The sequence below is a fragment of the Cyprinodon variegatus genome, unplaced genomic scaffold, assembly GCF_000732505.1.
Source record: "Cyprinodon variegatus isolate N-32 unplaced genomic scaffold, C_variegatus-1.0 Scaffold45, whole genome shotgun sequence".
Taxonomy (NCBI): domain Eukaryota; kingdom Metazoa; phylum Chordata; class Actinopteri; order Cyprinodontiformes; family Cyprinodontidae; genus Cyprinodon; species Cyprinodon variegatus.
The window spans coordinates 1,357,454-1,377,699 of NW_015150498.1; the positions used below are offsets into that span (position 1 = coordinate 1,357,454).

At 41.4% G+C, this 20,246-nt stretch overlaps 1 protein-coding gene across 4 annotated transcripts in view; it reads left to right on the plus strand.

Moving 5' to 3' along the window:
* LOC107081950 (CREB3 regulatory factor-like) overlaps positions 1 to 20,246 on the plus strand; it is a 59,559-nt gene that overhangs the window by 23,916 nt on the left and 15,397 nt on the right. For all 4 annotated transcript variants that reach the window (XM_015370335.1, XM_015370337.1, XM_015370336.1 and 1 more), the window contains 2 exons: positions 13,885 to 14,058; positions 17,441 to 17,630. In XM_015370335.1, the coding sequence (XP_015225821.1) occupies positions 13,885 to 14,058; positions 17,441 to 17,630 (364 nt within the window). The remainder of the gene's footprint in view (positions 1 to 13,884; positions 14,059 to 17,440; positions 17,631 to 20,246) is intronic.

Here is a 20,246-nt window from a genome sequence, read left to right on the forward strand (position 1 = left end):
TATCGATGCATCGGATCGTCGGCTGGTGGATCGATGCATTGATACAAAATGATCATTATTTACACCCCTAGATATGGCATTATAATAACTCCCTACAATGGTCTTACTCCCCTCCTTGATGCACTTGCATGGCAGGTCATGGCTGCACTAAATCCTTGAAGGTTTGATGTTGTACCTGACACTAAGATAGCAGCAGATCCTAAAAGAGATCAACCGCTACAGGTTTTTTAAGGCTGATCCCAATGTCAATTATTTTGACTTCAGTCCAACTGATTCCCAATATGTGCTGTTCATGTTTTTGAGCCGTTGTAGGTACCAGATCTGCTCGGGTCCTGCTTCATGCCAGTGACGTTACACTGCATGATTGGCTGAACGTTGCCACATGATGTAAAATATTGTGGTTGCCCAGACAACGATAATAAAATCCTGCAGCGTCCGTGTGCCGAATCTGGAGCATCTCTAGCATCAGCGGGTCTAATGACCGATGACATTTTACCTGAATACTGAAAAAAAAAAATCTGTTTTTGGTGAACAAAGTAATTGTTAGACCATGATATAAAGGGGGAGAGCTGGAAAGCGCTGTGGCTAGTTTTACTCTTTTAGCCCGGTCAGCCATGTTAAGCTACTACTTTAAAATTCGTGCCATTCATTTTCTACAAGTAGAATAACTGTTTTATTTGTCTAACATCTCTACGAAATGTATTTTTTAAGATATCCAGTTTCTCCTCCCTGATCTTAACAAGAAAAAAGAATAAAAATAAGCTCCGATTTTTTTGTCACCTTGTTAAATGTCTTAGAACGCAGTATTTTCCCTCAAGACTGACAATGATTGTTTTCTACTTATGATCCCCAATGAAATGTAAAATATTAGCAAATATAGGTAATAATATGTTGAGACTCCAAAAGAGATCTGATCCTTTAGAAATAGGTGCAATACAGTTTGTCCGAGTGGAGTTGCCGATTGATGACGTCATAAGAAGGGGCGGGGCCCAGAGCTGATCGGACCGCCTGACCATATTGGAGCAAATATTGCTTTTTTTCCCCTCAATTTATATGATTACAAAACTACATATTGATAGAAAATCTTAAACAAGCCTCAATATAATAATAAAAAAATGTATTAGAACTAAATATTAACAATGGATAGAATATTGATTGAACTTATGGCTGTTGAATGCTCTAGTCTAACCAATGAATGAACTAATAATACTGATGCCCAAAAAACCCACTGATATCAGTCAGAACTGTCAGCCACTCGATTTATTGGTCTAACCATTACGCTTCTAAAAGATCCGATCATACATTTTTAAAATGTTCAGGCTCTGACTATATCCCACTGGCAACCAGACTTTGAAATTAATCATTAATGTGTGAGTTTGTACCAAAAGTCTCAAGATCATCAATAGTTAACAGGTTAATAAACACGAGGTGGTTTTTATTAACACAGAAATGCATTTGCTGCTGCATGAACTAGATCGCTGTTTCTCTTCTCTGTAATTGGTAATGTTTATGTCACCATTAGTTTTGCATTTTCTTGGTTTCCTTGTGTGACTCATGACACTTTTGTCATACTACTGTGTGGGTCTGACCAATGCAGCCTCAGAATCACGAGGGGGTTGTATTCACTTCAGTGTGCTGTAGTTGATACAGACATCATAGGGCCCTATTTTTTATCTAATCATACGCTCAGATCAAATCCAGGATGTTTTAGGATTAGAGTCCTGCAAGTTGTGAGCTGGAGCCGATTGGACTTTACTGTGCAGAATATCCCAGAGATGCTTGAATTGATTGGGTTCTGAGAATTTTCTGGTCGCTGTTGCTTTGTTTTGTGGCGGAAATGGGTCAGCATTCCTTATATGCAGGAAACCTTGAAGCTCAGCATAATCTGAAAAATCTGTGTCAGCTTTCAACCTTGGTCCCTGACTTGGTTATAATGATATTATATATTTAACACAGATACTCTGCAAAGACAGGCTGGTTAAACTGTGCACAAATAAGAAATAACAGCCTTTAATAAATCAAGACATTCAAATAACAAAGATGCAAATCACACATTAGTGTCATGATTTTATTAAGAGCTCGGACCCACATACAGAGAGACCAATTCAGAGAGACCCAGGGAAAGGTTTAACAGGTTTATTTTGGAGACACTGCTCAACCGGAACTGAAAGGTGAGAGGGAAGACACTGCGGTTAGTTCGGGCTCAGTAGGAAATTTGATTCTCGAACTTGACGAGGAGAATTTGGTAGATAACTCATGTTTCCAGAGAAGTAGCTGACCTTTAGACTCCATTCAGTGTGCTGAGTTGCAGTGTTTGTCTAATTCGGTGGAGGGCGGACAGGGTTTACCCAGAATGCAGTTGTTTGTTGGCGAACAGTGAAGCTGACTGCAACTCAGATTTCCTGCGGTACTTGGAACGGGTCGTAGTGGAGATGAATTCTTTTCCCAGTGTGAAGCTCAAATGATCTCTTGATGGAAAGTGGGTTCAAACCTCCAGTTTGAATCCTAAACTCAGCTTGAAGCACAGATGTTCCTTCCAGGGAGAGAAGGTCTGAAAAATCCAGTTTGCAGAATGACTTCCTGCCCGAGAGGCAAAGACAAAAACAAGATTAAAACTAAGGTTGACAAGAACTCAGCAAAACTCAGCTTGGCTAGAGTACCCAAAACTGGCAAACACTCTGGCGTTAAGGTAGTGGCAGTCAGCAGCTTAAGAGCACTCCGTTAATGAGGTAACTCACAGCAAGTGTGTAGGGAGGTGGAACACAACCAGGCGCCTCCTGGTGGAGGAAGGGAGACAAATACAGAAAAAACACATACACAGACAGGAATCCTGACAATTACACTTTTACAGAAGATCTCATATGAATATATTAGACTCAATATTTGTGCTTGTTTATTCATTAAAAGGTTTAAAAATATATAATTTTGATGCGGCTGTATGTAGCTGTGGCTGAAAAAGCTGTGTCTGCAGTGCCAGTTGCAGAGGTAACCCCCAAACCTTGTGATGGACCTCAGCAGTAAGGGATGCTGTCAAGCTAAAGAAGGGGTCATATTGAGCCTGTTTTAACTCTTAAGGCAGCAATCAGGTATTCTGGGGCCAAGTATGCCGCTGCCCAGATGGTTGCAGAGACAAATATTTGAAACTGGGAGGGGTTTAGAGAAACTATGTGGAAAAGCTGTCGGTGAGCCCCAAAGGGATTCTGGCAAACTGTCCGACACCCATGGAGGGGTAGGCAGTGCTTTACCAACACTGTTTTTAATGGGAGTTAAGACCTGCTGACCCTGGATGAGGACATTTTCAAATGGCAGAAGGAATACTGGGAGGATCTCCTAAACCTGTTTAACAGGTCTTGTGTGGCAAAAGAAGAGACGGGGTGCTCAGTGCCTGATTTGTTTCCTCACTAAGGCTGATGTTACCAAGCTGGTCATAAAACTCCATGTAGCAAGGCTTCAGGGTGAAGGAGATCACCTTGAACACCTCAGATCTCTGGATGTTGCCGGAGTGTCTGACACGTGTCTTCAGCATCCCATGGCGAGGAGAGTGCCCTTTGACTCGCAGACTGGGATGGTTGTTCCCTTCCATAAGAAGTAATGCTCTGTGAAAAGCAATGCCCATTGCATCTGCTGTTACATGTATAGTGTCCTCTGCTCCAAGTCCTTTGAAATCCAAAGAATGCATACGCTAGAGGTCTAGGCAGAGCCAAGGGATTCGAGGCAGAAAAGAAAATTGGTTGTTCCTTATTGGGGGAGAAGGAAGGAAAGCTTGTCTGAGTACAGCACATTTGGAGTAGTTATAGAGATTGCGGAACAAATCTCATTAATTAACATATCAACATAATAGCTCAGTCGAGCAGACGGCTGGGTACGTTAGCGGCGCAGACATGGAGGAAGTGGAGTTTAGTGGTAATGATGACCTTGCACCAGTCTGTTGGGAGGAGACAGCTGAGTGAAAAGGATAAGCTCTCAATTTGAGGTCCCTCCACATTGCCACCCTTATCTACGGTCATGAAATGTGGATCATGATTGAAAGAAGGAGACATAGGATAAAAGCAGCTAAAATAAGTTTTCTCCTCTGGGTGGTTAGGCACAACCTCAGGAATAGGACTTGGATCATAAGCTAGGAGAGGCTTAAGGCCAATTTATGCCTCTGTAACTGTCAAGTCTGTCTCTGTGCGCGACCACGCCCCCTGCGCAGAGGTTCTGCAGCCGTCATCAGGCACCTAAAAAAAATCCTGAGTAAAGTGTCTTTAAGAGGCAATATGTTGACATATGTTGTAAATTGACACTTGAAATGAATGAATTGAATTGTAGCAACTCAGAGGTCCATTCAGAGTAAATGTCCACCTGGACGACCAGTTTTATGTCTTCAGATGTAGGTGTAAAATTCCCACATTTATGTAACACCCAACAACAACAACGTACTGCCACCCAGCTTTGTGTCGGTTATGATGGTTTTCTTCAGCACTACTTTTTCCTCTGAATGTAATGATTGGGGATCACAGTAAAACCTTTCAAAGCAAACTACTCTCTGGTATTTTTATTTGCTTCTTTCTTTGAGCAATTTAAAAAGACTCCAAAATGGACCTCTTTCACTATGGATAAACACTCTCTAACTTTCTACCTTTTGTCCAGGGGTTGCTATGCAGAGTTTGCTCTAAAACTGAATCTTTGGGACACAGAAATCCTCTCCTTCCTGGGCGTTTTGATTGCTGCAGATTTCCATTTATATTTGCATAGATAGGATTCTTTGAAGAGACGGAAACACATTTGTGGAGGTTCATAATTCTCTCACGGATACCTTGGCTGTTTTATTTTTATTTCTGCCATGATGTCACATCAGGAAGCAGGCGTTAACTTAAATCCAACCACAACTGTAACTAAATCTAATTTAAAAGTGAGGTGTCTTAAATTAAGTATTGCCACCTTTAAAAGGTAATATTTTAAAGCTGAATTGTTTATTTTATTACTAACGATCCATTGTTTTTTAAAAAGGCTCTCAGAATGTTTAATTTATTCCAGTCCTTTCTACCATTGAACTATCATTCCTAATCCGGATCCAATATTGTTTTGCATTTTTCTCTGGAGTCAAAATCTACAACTTCAGTCATGAACTTTACCTGGAGTCGCAAAGGATGACTTTTGCATCGATGTACCAGTTTTATTATGTATGCAGCCATAATTCATTCAATCAAGTAAGACTTTCCACTGTTTTTAAGGTCATATATTTCAATGAGTATATTTGCAGAGGATCGTGTTGAACATTGTTGTTTTCAGCTATAAGATGTCTCAAGATGTTTATTTTTGTGAACCCTCGCTAGTAGGAGTTGATGCTTTTGGGGTAGATCTGTCGACGTAAAACTTTCTGGGTACATGATGCAGAAAATCAATGCATCAGCAATGCATCAGGCTGCTAAAATGATGTCATTAGCCTGTGCGGATCTCTCAGACGCATCAAGGATAAACCAGGCTTAAGATATCTTCAAAGCTACAAACCGACTGCGGTAATTTCCACCTACACTGCATTGAGTTGACTGCTGTGCATTTCAGACTCACCTCAGCTTCATGGCGCTCACCGCGGACCACATCATCATATAGGAGGAGATTAAGCATCATTCTGCCTAAGAATATAGTGACTGCTTCATCATCTAATAAAGTGTTGAATATTAAATCTTTTAATACACCCTAAGGGGGTATAAATAAATTTCTGCCTGACAAAAACACACAAAAGTAAATCGCTTATAGCCTCAAAGCAATTAGATTTAAGAAGAAACTTTTGGTACGTCTGTAAAGGTAAGATGTCATAGAATGTTTTCTGGTGTCAGCACCATTGTAGCTTTGACCCTGCCTGAAATATTAGGGACAAAATACAAAATATTTTGCATTTTTTGAACCTCGCCAAAATTTTCTTTGAAATAAACATTGCAAAACACTACCAAAACATTATTTATAGCACAAAAAAGTAGTACAGACTTTCAAATCTAAATGTTGTGTAAAAATATACCAAATTTGAACTCAATCAGATGAATCATATTTATTTTAGAATGGTATTAGTGAGAAATTTCTTAGGCGGAGAGGCCATTTTGGCACATTTATCCATAAATGTCACCAAACTGTGCCAAATATGTTTTTTACATCAATACTGGGGGTTTGGTAAAATTACGAGGTCACGTAGCAGCTGGACCCACCGGTGGGTCCGTAGGGTTCAAGGGGTTAAAGGAAGTGGAGGTTTGTGATTTAGGATGAACATGAAATATAAACGTTCCTTTCAGATTTCACGCACATACACCATTTTCAGAGAAGATTCATATCTGTTCTCAGGCTTCTACCTTTGATCCCTCCCTCCTTCTAACCTAAATAAGCAAATCTCAGACATCCTACTCCAAGGCAACGCAGGGATGTGGAGATCTTGATCTCAAACCCTAGTTGGACTCATATTTCTTCTTTACCATTGTTCTGCAGAGACCTGGTGTCAATTTATCCAGATAAGCTTATCGTAGCAGTTCCCTGTGGCAAAACCAAGGCCTCTATAACGGTTGGAAAATGTGTGGAGTTTAGACGGAGAGGCTGTAGGTTTGTTGTGAAGGAAGTTAAGTAGATTAGAAGAAAGGTGGAGGGGTAGAATATATCTATATGTGCTCAGAGAGCCGTGGGATGGGAATGTGAGCAGCAGACAATGGTGTTATCTGCAGACCGGACCAGATGACGCTATGTTACGTAAGCTGTGTGTGTGTGTGTGTCTGGAAAGCACTTGCCAACCTTTGCTAATGGAAAGGATCTCAGACTTGATGAATTGTTTGTCCAAACCAGGTTCAGTCTCATTGGGACGTCTTCATCAGAGCAGGATTCTATTTGATCCCTGTAGAAGCATCTCTTTTTTTTTTTTTTTTTTCCCAGCTGGCAGCTTTATTTTATTGACGATACCAGTATTTGTGGCTTTGGACGCTTGAGGCTAATCTACTGTGACGTCTGTCTGTGAAACTGAATACGTGCCTTCAGCTGGTGCTAGCTTTTCATTTGGACATGAAGCCTGTGTTAGTGGATTAAGGCTCTTTGCATGATTTCATAAAAGGGTTGTGGGGGGGCATCTACTGAAAAACCTGTCAGTTATGATTAGGGTTCACGGATTAATTGTCTTATATATGGCTGTCATCACTAACAATAACAGAATGGATCTGAGGTCGGATTCAGCGTCGGGATGATTTCATCGTTGATTCTCTGTGGTTTTAAACATTAAATGCTTTTATTACAGCAATATAACTAGACTGTATTTGGTTTCTGTGATTCTATAAATATGCTGGTGAAGATTCTCAGTCATCCAGGTCATAGTCATTCCAAAAAAGTATCCACTGGACTTTGTTTGCAAGTTTGTAGACGTTTCGCTTCCCATCCAGGAAGCTTCTTCAAGTCAAAATGTCAGAAATGGTGTTGAGTTTGAGGCTTTATACAGTAGCCCAACAAAGCCTTGTTTTTGTTTAGAAAATATGCAAAATGAACCCAACAGGTCCGCCCCTTTGGATTGGGGTACGTTTGGCTTCTTTTGTTAACCTGCAATGCCTCATACCTGTCTATGTCTCTGATAACGGGGTTGTTAAAAGGAAGCCTCAAACTAAATGTTTGCAAGAGTTTAAAAAATGTCAATCTATCAAATTTCAGTCTATCAATTACCTTTAACATATTGATTTATGACCGCTGAGTTTCATTAATTCAGGCCTTAGAGTTGCAAGGTTTTAGGGCACGGGTGTAAAAGTGGTTCCAGAAAGGGCCGTGTTGCTGCAGGTTTTCTTTCCAACCAAGCAATAGACTCCAGCCATCTCATCAAGTGAGTCCAATCTGAACATGATGACTTGATGAGATGAATGGAGTCTACTGGCTATTGCTTGGTTGGAAAGAAAACCTGCAGCCACACGGCCCTTTCTGGAACCACTTTGACACCCCTGCTTTACGGTGTCTAATGGAGAGGGTTGTTTATCCTGTTAGGGAGTGTTTAGGACATTTCCCCTTGGCTCTTGCTTATACCTCATACTTCATACCTTAGGTTATCCTGAACCATTTTTTGTATTTGTGCTGCTATAGGCTTAGACTACTGGAGGACATAGGGACCCCTTTTTTTTTATCATTCTAGCTCTATTCTCCCACTCTGCAATATTTGTTGGTTCAATCTCTAACATTTCTGCTCTATCTGCTTTTTCTCATCATAGTAGCTTGATTCCCTAACTATAAATATGATTCATCCATCCATTTTCCATCATGCTTATCTCAGTTGGGGTCACGAGGGGTGCTGGTGCTTATCTCTAGCTGTCTACGGGCAAAAGCCGGGATGCACCCTGGACAGGTCGCCAGTTCATCGCAGGGCAACACAGAGACAAACAGGACAAACAACCATTTACGCACACACTCACACCTTAAGGGCTGCTTATCCTCCTGCAGCAGTGTGTCGCAGTGAGCTTGTCGCAGATATTTTCGATTTATGCTAAATATTGAAGCGTGGTCTGCGCTATGTTATTCCACGCCACAACGCAAGAGGGACAATCACAAACTAGCTGTGGTGCTAGATACGGCCGAGGGGGTGAGGAAGTGGGGGTAAGTTTGTGCGACAACGGAGGGACATGAGGGCCAAAAAGAGTGGGGAACCAGGTGGAAAAAGGGTCCCAGCGTTATCGCACACCTCGCTCTTCTAAATGGTCCATGTTCGAGTTTTCCACAATGGCGGTCATACAAACAAAACAAGCTGGTAAGGCTTCAAACAGGAAATACGCATAGTGTAGAGCAGATGTAGATTTGACCAATCAGAGGCCTTCTGTCTACGGCACTGTTTGCGGTCACCAATAATTTTGGAGAGGTGACTGCGCAGACTGAGTGTCTGCGGCAGGAGTGGAGGCACACGTTCACTGTGACAGACATGCAGACCTTGTTCTGAGTATAATTCAGCCTTAAGGAGAATTTAGACAAGCTAATTAACCTAACAGTCATGTTTTTGGACTGTGGGAGGAAGCAGGATCAGCTGAAAGCTTTTAACTACAGTCTGTGGACTTCCTGATAGTAAAGAATTACAATAGTCCAGCCTTGAAGTTTTCTTCCTCTCATTATGTCTCTTCTTCCAAGAGGATACGGATTCTGACCTTGATAATGGTATGAATTGCTGCTTTGTTTGTTAGCATCTGTGTGAGGATGTAAAAAGCTCCTCAGCCTTCAGGTTCTGTCTCTACAGTTAAAGCGCTCATCACTCCCCCAGCAGCTCCAGCCCTCAGGTCAGCTTTAACTCCAGAAAGCTACAGTGTCTCTGGTGCTTCTTTACATGAAGAAAACTGGGTCATCAGAACCAATGTGGGGCAGTTATCTTTGATATTAATGAATGAAAGCGTTTGTGGCTGTTTTTGCTTTTGTGACGTCGTGGTGACTTCCTCTCGCAAATCCAAGAGATCCTAAAGTGTCGCAAACCAGCATCGTCACCTAGACTAAACCACCTGATAAAATCAAACAGAGTAACGTTGTTTCATTTCCTTCAGTGTCCCTGTTTTCTTATANTGGCTGCAGGTTTTCTTTCCAACCAAGCAATAGACTCCAACCATCTCATCAAGTGAGTCCAATCTGAACATGATGACTTGATGAGATGAATGGAGTCTAGTGTGCTATTGCTTGGTTGGAAAGAAAACCTGCAGCCACACGGCCCTTTCTGGAACCACTTTGACACCCCTGCTTTAGGGTGTCTAATGGAGAGGGTTGTTTATCCTGTTAGGGAGTGTTTGGGACATTTCCCCTTGGCTCTTTCTTATACCTCATACCTCATACCTTAGGTTATCCTGAACCATTTTTGCATTTGTGCTGCTATAGGCTTAGACTACTGGAGGACATAGGGACCCCTTTTTTTATCATGCTAGCTCTATTCTCCCACTCTGCAGTATTTGTTAGTTCAATCTCTAACATTTCTGCTCTTTCTGCTTTTTCTCATCATAGTAGCTTGACTCCCTAACTATAAATATGATTCATCCATCCATTTTCCATCATGCTTATCTCAGTTGGGGTCATGAGGGGTGCTGGTGCTTATCTCTAGCTGTCTACGGGCGAGAGCCGGGGTCCACCCTGGACAGGTCGCCAGTTCATCGCAGGGCAACACAGAGACAAACAGGACAAACAACCATTCACGCACACACTCACACCTTAAGGGCTGGTTATCCTCCTGCAGCAGTTTGTCGCAGTGAGCTTGTCGCAGATATTTTTGATTTATGCCAAATATTGAAGCGTGGTTTGCCCTATGTTATTCCACGCCACAACAGAAAAGAGGGACAATCGCAAACTAGCTGTGGGTCTAGATACGGACAAGGGGGTGAGGATGTGGGGGTAAGTTTGTGCGACAACGGAGGGACATGAGAGCCAAAAAGAGCGGGGAACCAGGTGGAAAAAGGGTCCCAGCGTTCTCGCGCACCTCGCTCTTCTAGCTGGTCCATGTTCACGAGTTGTTTTCCACAATGGCGGTCATACAAACAAAACAAGCCGGTAAGGCACCAAAGAAATACGCATAGTGTAGAGCGAATGTAGATTTGACCAATCAGAGGCCTCCTGTCTACGGCACTGTTTGCGGTCACCAATAATTTTGGAGAGGTGACTGCACAGACTGAGTGTCTGCGGCAGGAGCGGAGGCACACGTTCACTGTGACAGACATGCAGACCTTGTTCTGAGTATAATTCAGTCTTAAGGAGAATTTAGACAAGCTAATTAACCTAACAGTCATGTTTTTGGACTGTGGGAGGAAGCAGGATCAGCTGAAAGCTTTTAGCTACAGTCTGTGGACTTCCTGATAGTAAAGAATTACAATAGTCCAGCCTTGAAGTTTTCTTCCTCTCATTATGTCTCTTCTTCCAAGAGGATACGGATTCTGACCTTGATAATGGTATGAATTGCTGCTTTGTTTGTTAGCATCTGTGTGAGGATGTAAAAAGCTCCTCAGCCTTCAGGTTCTGTCTCTACAGTTAAAGCGCTCATCACTCCCCCAGCAGCTCCAGCCCTCAGGTCAGCTTTAACTCCAGAAAGCTACAGTGTCTCTGGTGCTTCTTTACATGAAGAAAACTGGGTCATCAGAACCAATGTGGGGCAGTTATCTTTGATATTAATGAATGAAAGCGTTTGTGGCTGTTTTTGCTTTTGTGACGTCGTGGTGACTTCCTCTCGCAAATCCAAGAGATCCTAAAGTGTCGCAAACCAGCATCGTCACCTAGACTAAACCACCTGATAAAATCAAACAGAGTAACGTTGTTTCATTTCCTTCAGTGTCCCTGTTTTCTTATATATTCAGCATAGATAACAGCTTCCATACCGAATTTATAAAGCAAAAGAAAAAAAAACGTCAAGATTATCCTAAGCTCTACAAAAATAAAAACACATAAAAGGAAAAAAAATGGAGACATAAGAAAAACACATACAAAAAATAGAAAATACAGATAATAAAGAGGCCATGGTGACTCACACTGGGCCTTATTCGGATGACAAAAGACTCGTTCTAAAAGAGACTTAAATTGGAGCAATGATGCTGGTCTTAGATTTAAAGGAAATGTTCAGCTGCTCTCAGATAAGTCTGGAGTAAACCAGCGAGCCACTGTAAAAATTTAAATAGATCTATTTTTTTCATGAAATAAGTGTATTTTCCTTTGATTCTAGCAGGTGACTTTATGCTAATGGAATAAGAATAATTACCTTTATTTTAAGTCCTAACCTTTTAATTATAAACTCTATATTATATTAATTTTAAGAACATTTTACTTAGTTTTAGTTTACTTTGTGCAATGTACAAAAAGCAGGACCATTTATAAGCCAACATTCACATTTTAAGATCCATTTTGCAGCCAATAAAGGAGTAAAGTTGGCTGAGTTCTGCATAAGTGAGATGTGCAAAGAAGTGCGGCTTTGAAATGTTCAAGTTGAGATAAATGCAGGTTAGGGTTTCTTATTTGCCTTAATTAGAAGAAGCCTTTTTTTTTTTTTAAACAGAACTTTTTTTATCCATTCGCTAAAAAAACAGAAGAAAGTTGGTTTTGCCTCCTACAGGAAGCACTTAGGTATGCTTTGTTCACTGTTCAGCAAAAAGAGTTTTGTAATCACCTGTAATCCGCTTGGGTTGGTCACCAGCCAGTTTCTCAGCACATCTACACCCTTAAATATGCAGTTAGACGGGATGAAAGTGACGTCTCCACTCTTTTGTTTTAAAGCACTGTAAAACGTTTCTATATCCGGATCTGAAGTCTTTGCACTGGCTCCCTGTGAGAGAACTGACTTTAAAATCCTTCTGTTAGTCTATAAATCACTGAATAGATCAGCACCTCAATCCGTAAAAGATTTATTGACAGTGGATCAACCTCCCAGACCCAGAACTAGAACCAAACATGGAGAAGCAGCATTTAGTTCCTATGCTCCACTGATCTGGAACAAACTCCCAGCAGACTGGAAAAATGCTACCTGTATTAATCGTTCTTTTATCTTCATTTGCCTTTATTCTGCTTTTATTTTCATATAAAGCACTTTGAATTGTCTTTGTACTGAATTACAAATAAACTTGCCTTGCCTATACGCTAGAGTTTATTCCAGCCTCACTTTCTTCAAGCTAACGTTAGTTTAGGTTGTATGGAGTTTAAAATCCAAACATGGCTGTGTCCAAACATCTGCTCTAACCCCTAAACCCCTCAATCACTACATTATATAGCTGACTTTATAACGAACTCAGTTAACTGATCGTTTGGACAGATGATTACCAGTTTTCGCTCCCCGTTGGTCACGTAACTCCGCCTCCCCGTTCGGTGCCTGCACCATCTTTATATTCATTATTAGCTGCTACAACAAATCCGGTGATGCTCTGTGAGGAGAGCTCTTGCAAAGCATTCTGGGATACACCTGCTCATCTAATGACCATCAATGATCATTACTTTTGAAGGTGCATTGTGGGAAATTTTGAGTCCACTACTTTTTCATCCACTAGACACTAGGACACTCATATAGAATGACGTAACAACTATATAGTGATATTAGGGATGGAACGGTTTATGAAAACCGTCCGAACCGTTCGGTTCGACTGTCTCGGTTCGGTTCGCGTGTTTCGTTCGGTTTATGCGCTGCTCCATTTTCTCATAGGCGAAGCGTTTATACTCCAGAGCAGAAGGTGACGGTACTGCGACCAAAGCCAACCACCAGTAGTAAACAAGAAGAAGAAGCGAAGCAGCGTAGCCGGGTGTAGCAGAAAAAAATTAGTTGTTGTGGAGAATTGTGTGGGTATGGCGAGTGGGAAAGAACAGGAGTTGGAAGACGCGCCAGCAGCACTTTATAGGTCTGCTGTATGGGACCACTTTGCATTTAGAGTGACCTACGATGACGGCGGAAAGAAAGTTGTGGATTAAAGTGCACCAGTGTGCAAGCATTGCTAACCCCGAAATCCCATATACTCCATCAGCGCTCCGCTGTGCTCCAGACCGCCTGCACAAAGCAAAGCCTACAGCCTCCACTGTGGCTCCCGTCCGCTCCGCTCTGAGTTCCTTGGAGATCGTAGAGGGCATGCGTGAGATGATTAAATTCAAATCATTAAAAATAATTACAATTCATTAATTTTGGGGGATTTTTTCATTAATTTCTTTAATTTTTATGGGATTTCTGTGTAACAATCAACATATACCGAATCGAACCGAACCGAAAACCGTGACCACGAAACCGTGAACCGAACCGAACTGTGGGTTTTGTGAACCTTTCCACCCCTAAGTGATATATATAGTGATTAGGGTGTATGTTCAGACACAGCCCTTGTCATTTTAGAGCTTATTGCTGCTTTGTTTTGCTATATAAATAAAATTGTTTCGACTTGCCTTAAAACTCCAAATTCTACCTCCTTTCTGTTTTTCTTCCTCCAGAGGTGGAGCCTGAGCCAGCCAGACAACCAGGCGAGCGCCCCGCTAAGCGTCGCTGTTTCTGGGAGTACCGGCGCTCTCGAGAGTCGGCCACTAAGAAGAAGCTGGGCAGCAATGTCCACTGGTCCCTGTCCTGGAGCTCCAGCACCCTCCCCAGCACCCTGTACCGCCGAGAGGGTGAGAAGTGTTTCTAGAGACTTAGACAGACTTTTGTTTTAATTGGTTTGTCTTTCCACATTCGACAAGGATGCAGCTATTACTGAGAAGCTAACTGGCTAATTAACTGATAATCATAGATGTTAATGACAGCGGTGAAAGCAGAACCACGGCTCCACCAAAGCTCAGCAGCAGGAGTCTCTTCTTTCCTCTCAGCTTAGACACCAGATAAGGCCTGTGTCCTACATGCAACTTTTATGTCAACCTTTGAATGTTTTAGCATCTGATAAGTGAGTCTTACATCACCAGCTAAAGCATTAGCTTAGCTGGCCGTGATCTCAAGCATAAGGCCTGATTTTACAGTCCATTAACCTGATCCACGCTAATGGCTGAAAGTCAGCAATGTTTTTAAAGCTAAGCCAAAGTGCAGCCACGTCATCTGAACCTTTCCGTTCACACGTCTCTACAGCGTTTGAATAAAAACAAGCATTTAGACGATGATTGGCTACTGTTGGTTAGTGTAAGCGGAAGGTTTAGATTTCTGTTATTCAGGGTTTATTGAGCATATAGCCAATAACTTTTAAACACAGCATATGAATGCAGGAGTTTGTCTTTATTCGAACTGTTATTTATTTATTCATTCCTGCTCAAAATCCTGCATACATGCTAAAATATGTGCATACTGCTCTGTGAAATCTACCTTTGCACCTCAGCGACACACTTTGTTTTCCATTGACAGGTTTCTTGGGAAATCTTAGCTGGGTATTTCATCCATCCTCTTTTCAGTGTTGCTGGAGTTTATTTCAGTGTTTTTCTTGAGGGTTTTTATTTTCTTCTTCACACGGGTCTCCTTAATATCAAAGCCTTTTCAATGCTGTTTCGCACCAAACACATTTTAAGCATCAAAAAGGCCTCATCTTGGACCTTTGTGTTGATTGAAGTCAGACGCACATTGAGAGTATTTGTGATGCTCGTCGAGTAGAGTGTGCAGATTCTTCTGATCTGCTTTGCTGACCTCTTGTGCACAATGGCAAATACAGTGAAGAGAGAGGCTTTGCTTTATTTGCTGTGAGGAGTGGGAAAAAGCGGTGTTTTTAAAATAGAGAGTACACCTCCAAACATCTTTGGCGCCGTCAATCAGGATTTGGATCCTATATTTAAATATTCTGTAGCTTTTTGAAGCAGCAGACCTCCATAAACCGGTGGAGGAGTTATCACTGGGAATCCAGCGTTAGCTCCCTCAGACCGGCCAGGCTCTTGGGGATTTCTCATTGCTGTTTGCAGCAGCTGGAAGACAATATAAGCATTTTTTTAGAACCAGAATATAGATAATATATATATTTTTATGTAGGTATTTAACTTTTCACTGTGGGCCAGTAACAAAATATTTAAATAGAATGATCAGAGCACATGCACTTTTCTCTCTAAACGAAAATATACAAACTCCTGTTTTTGTTTAAGTAAGGCTAGTAGAGCATAACACCTCTAAATAAATATATTCTTGTTTATTTTTGATGGTTAATGTTAACAGCTCTGCAGGGGCAGAGATCAAGGCCACATCCATGATCGGCTTCTCTGATTGGTTTATGTGTCTTATCAAGCTGCAGTAGTTTTGATTTCTTCAACTGAAGCTTGTGATGCTTTGGGCTAACTTGATCTGCATCGAGGCTTGGCAGTTAAAAACACTCTGTAGTGGATGCTCAAAACACTTCAGGATTTATGTCCACCATTGACCATGGACCAGCTGCCTTGATGCTCAAAGCATATTCGGTTGGAAAGTGGCATAATGTGAGCTTCCTTTATCTGTTCCAAAACCTATCGTAATGATATTGAGATCATTGTTCCGGATGGAATAGCCCATTGTGTCCAAATATGAACCCATGGATCAAAAACTGTTCTCATTAGATGGAAGAAAATCCTCCCAGGGTTCAAAACCAGGACTGTTACATCAACTGGTGGCTTCAAATTGCTCTTAGGGGGGGAGTGTGTGATGGACTGGTGACCTGTTCACAGTGTACCTCACCCATGGATGGATGGATGGATGGATGGATGGATGGATGGATGGATGGATGGATGGATGGATGGATGGATGAACAGACGATGGATGGATGGATGGATGGATGGATGGATGGATGGATGGATGGATGGATGGATGGATGGATGGATGGATGGATGGATGAACAGAGGATGGATGGATGGATGAACAGACAATGGATGGATGGATGGATGGATGGATGGATGGATGGATGGATGGATGGATGGATGGATGGATGGATGGATGGATGGATGGATGNGATGGATGGATGGATGGATGGATGGATGGATGGATGGATGGATGGATGGATGGATGGATGGATGGATGGATGGATGGATGGATGATAGCTACATGATCATGTATTTTTCATGCTTTATTAAAGGGGTCCATCCAAGCCTGTTCTCCATTAAAGTCACTCGATGTTTGTTACCTGTTTGCTTTTAATAAAACGAAAAGTAAAAACCCACCTGAGTTGGTAAACACAATAAGGCCTTTATTGAATCAGGATCAAGGACCAACTCCAATCTTTCAGAGGGCTGCAAATGGCCCCTGTGCCACATCTTGGACACAGCTGTCCTAAGCTGACAGCTTTGTTGATGGGATGATGTAGATTGGTGACTAGCAGACATAGATAGTCGATGTTAGACGATTTATTCAAAAGCCTTAAGATCAGCTGAACGACATACATTGCTGCTCCCTCCATTTACCATCTATTGTTATTGCTCTGTTTGATTTTACTATCAATTTAAATCACTCTAAAAATCACCCTAAAAATATCGGCAGCACAAATCGGGTATCGGTCCGACTGATGTCAGTCAGTCTAACCAATCTCTAGTTTTGGTATGGCCAACAGAACATGATCCCAAAGCTGCATTAACGCTGGTTTTGGAATGGATAAAGAATATAAACAGAATGACCTCCAGCCTCAGCTATCTGTTGTTTTCACTGTTTCTACCTAAAAGAAAAGGTTAATGTTAAAGAACCAGCTAGTTTGAATGAGCTGGACTAATTCTGCTGGAAAATGTAGTAAAAGTTGAACCAAATTGGGTCAAAATATTGTTGTTGGCTACAAAGATTAGATGATTTCTGTAAGTAAAATGGACCTAATGTTATAATATGAGCATCTCAATACTTTAACCTCTAAATAGATTTTATAATAAATATAAATTTGTGCATATTTGTTTTTGTTTTTTTATTAAAGGTAAGTGTTGTAGCCTTATTCATTCTGGAAGAGAAGTCGAAGTAAATAAATAATTGAAAGTCTAAAGTGAAACAGATTTCCATGATCTTTAGAGGTGGAAGTAAACTTCTGTCTGGAGCTGTAAAACCTTTTCAGGTCATGAGCTAATTTTACGGTCCTGTTTTCAGGTAAGAAAGGGCGCCGTAAAGCCCGCAAAACAGACGCCAGCGACCTGACCCCCAACCCTCAGAAGCTCCATAACATCGGAGAGCAGCTGCAGAAGCTCAACGCTGCCATTAAGGGGATGGGTCCGGTCAACGACCTGCCGGCCGTAGCTCGAGCCCGATCCCGCAAGGAGAAGAACAAGCTGGCCTCCAGGTACCAGATTTTCCTCCCCATCCTAATGCTTTGATCATTTCGGTTTTTGTTGTTTTTATATTCTTTTAGTTTTTTTAAGGCAAGGTGTGAATAAAAAAATAATAATAATCTCAATTCTTAAAATTAAGAAGAAAAGTATGTAGTTTTTAGATTAGATTAGATATTTTCTTTCTGCTCAAACAGGCTCTAAATATAGCTTCTCTGGAAGACGTGGAGGAAGGTGTATAAAAAGGTTTTATTGAATCGATTCTCCTCCAGTTTTCCTTTAATCCTTTAAACTATCATGAGAAACTGGGTGGGAGTAGAAACAATGGCGAGATGCAGCATGACGGCTTTCCAGCTGAACATGAGGCAAGACGAAGGTTACAGACAAGGTGTTAGATGCAGACGGACAGCCGGGTCAAACAAAGTTCATTTCTACTGTGAGGGAGGGGAAGAGGCTTTTATTTATTTATTTATCTAATATGGAAATCACTTATACGCTGGGTAAACCAGATGCAATGCTTGGGTGTGTTAGCGCGTGTGCTAATGTTCAACACCAGTGCATCGGAGGCTTTAAAAAAAAGAAAATATTGCACAATACGGCATAAATAGATTACAAAGATTAGCATTAAAGCTAATTCATCTTTAAACATTGTGATGTGATCATCTCTGTCCTGACTTAAACCGGTATTTTAAACCTCTGTTTAATGTATTAAAATCAGTCTTTAGTTTCATGCCAATGGAGAGAAGCTGGACTGTCCAAAAGCATTGGGACACTACTGTCCCTTCTGACTCAACTGGATGATCTAAGAGGACCCTGAGGTCTGACAATAAGAGCATTAAACAGTGGTGATAAAGATAGTTCACACTTAAAAACTAGTTTTAGTGTACTAAACTTTACAGAGTAGTTGAAAGTAAAAAGATTTTGGTTCTTTATAGTGTCACAGTGATGTCATCTCTTTGGCTCGTTTATCCAAAACCTTGATCGACTGATTATGCCATAAAATACCTGGCTTTAGTGTGGAGAGGGATGATGTAATGCAATATGAGAGATGTAGGGAAAAAAAGGACCGAATTTGGAAACGGTAATAAAGATGCTGTGGATTCTGAGCTTATCTTGTTTTCACAGACGAACTAACACGCTGGCTTGAGACAAAATGTGGATTTTTTATATACTGCTTCTTTTCCTTCTCCTTTAACTGTCAGGGTTATTCCCTATAGGGAGGATCCCTTCTTTTTGTTAAAGTTAAATTGTAGTTTTCTGATCTCAGGTCAGAGCGACATAATCCTGACCGCCGTAGACCTTCCCTCTGGGGCTCTTCCTCAGTCATATCTGAGGCCAGATGTCCGATGCTTTCGGGCAGCTCAGTCTGAACACAGCAGGAACATCATGTCCAGGTCACTGACTGGTCGTTCCCAGCAAGAGTCCTCCACTCTTCAGGAACATTTCTTTAATATAGTAACTCCTGTCCATTGTTCATATTGTTCATATTGTTCTTATGGTTTAAAGCATCTGCTTAACACAAACAAAGACTTCTGCTTATTTGGTTTCCCAACCATTGTGTTAGTATGTATGGAGCGTTGAAGGGTACAAAATTAAATAATGAAATAAATAAATAAATGTAAAATGAACTAAATAAAACTTTCATTAAATGTCCCATTAAAGGGCTCATAGAATGATTCTATAGGGTATTTGGTCCTTAAGGTCTCTGAATAGGGTGTATAACATTGGTTGGGCTGAAAATGGCGTATTTGCTGTTCTATGAGCCCTAATGCATTCTGGTTAAAAGCCCTAGAATGAAACGACAGGTTTTCTTCCTTTTATGGTATGCTCATGAATATTTAGATGAGCTGTGCGCTGATTGGTTGGTTTACAACGAGCGAAGCTGCTGAGCAAAGACGCATCATAGCAACAAGCACGCACTCACTGAAACATCAAATTGTTGATATGGTAGGGTGACCAGACGTCCTCTTTTTGCCGGACATGTCCTACTTTTCATACCTAAAAAAAAAATTCGGAGGGAATTTCAAAATCGTCCGGGATTTTGTTTGACTAAAGTGCAGGACATACTCTAAACACACCAGGCATTCGAACCGAGCTGTCAGCTCGGGGGCTGGTCCGGGAACCCTGGCGGATGGGGGCAGGGAGCCAGTGTGGGATGGACCGACCGAACCGGACACGGTGAAGGTAGCCTTGATCAAGATTTTGAAAGCTGTCTTCGGTAAAATGCTTAGAGCAAATCAACAACTGAGCATCAAACTCTGCAGGGATGTTCTGAGACAAAAATAATCCATGCCTGTCGAGTCTTTGGAGCCTTTGGAACACTGTGAAAATGTCACATACACAGTCTGTCTGTGAATGTATGTCAATTTCGGGGCGTGACAAAAGTAGAGGCCAGACCCAAACTAGGCAACATCCCTGAGTTAACATTAACTCGGGGCTTCGTTTGGATCTCTTTAAATAATTCAATGTAACACTCCTTAATACTTTAAACAATAAAATGTACCATTTAATTATGAAATGTAAAGGTGTCCCATTATACTTAGTTTAATCTCTTTTAAAGGGATAGTTCGGTATTTTTGACATGAATCTGTATGGCATCCCCATCACCAGTGTCATGCAATCACACTGAC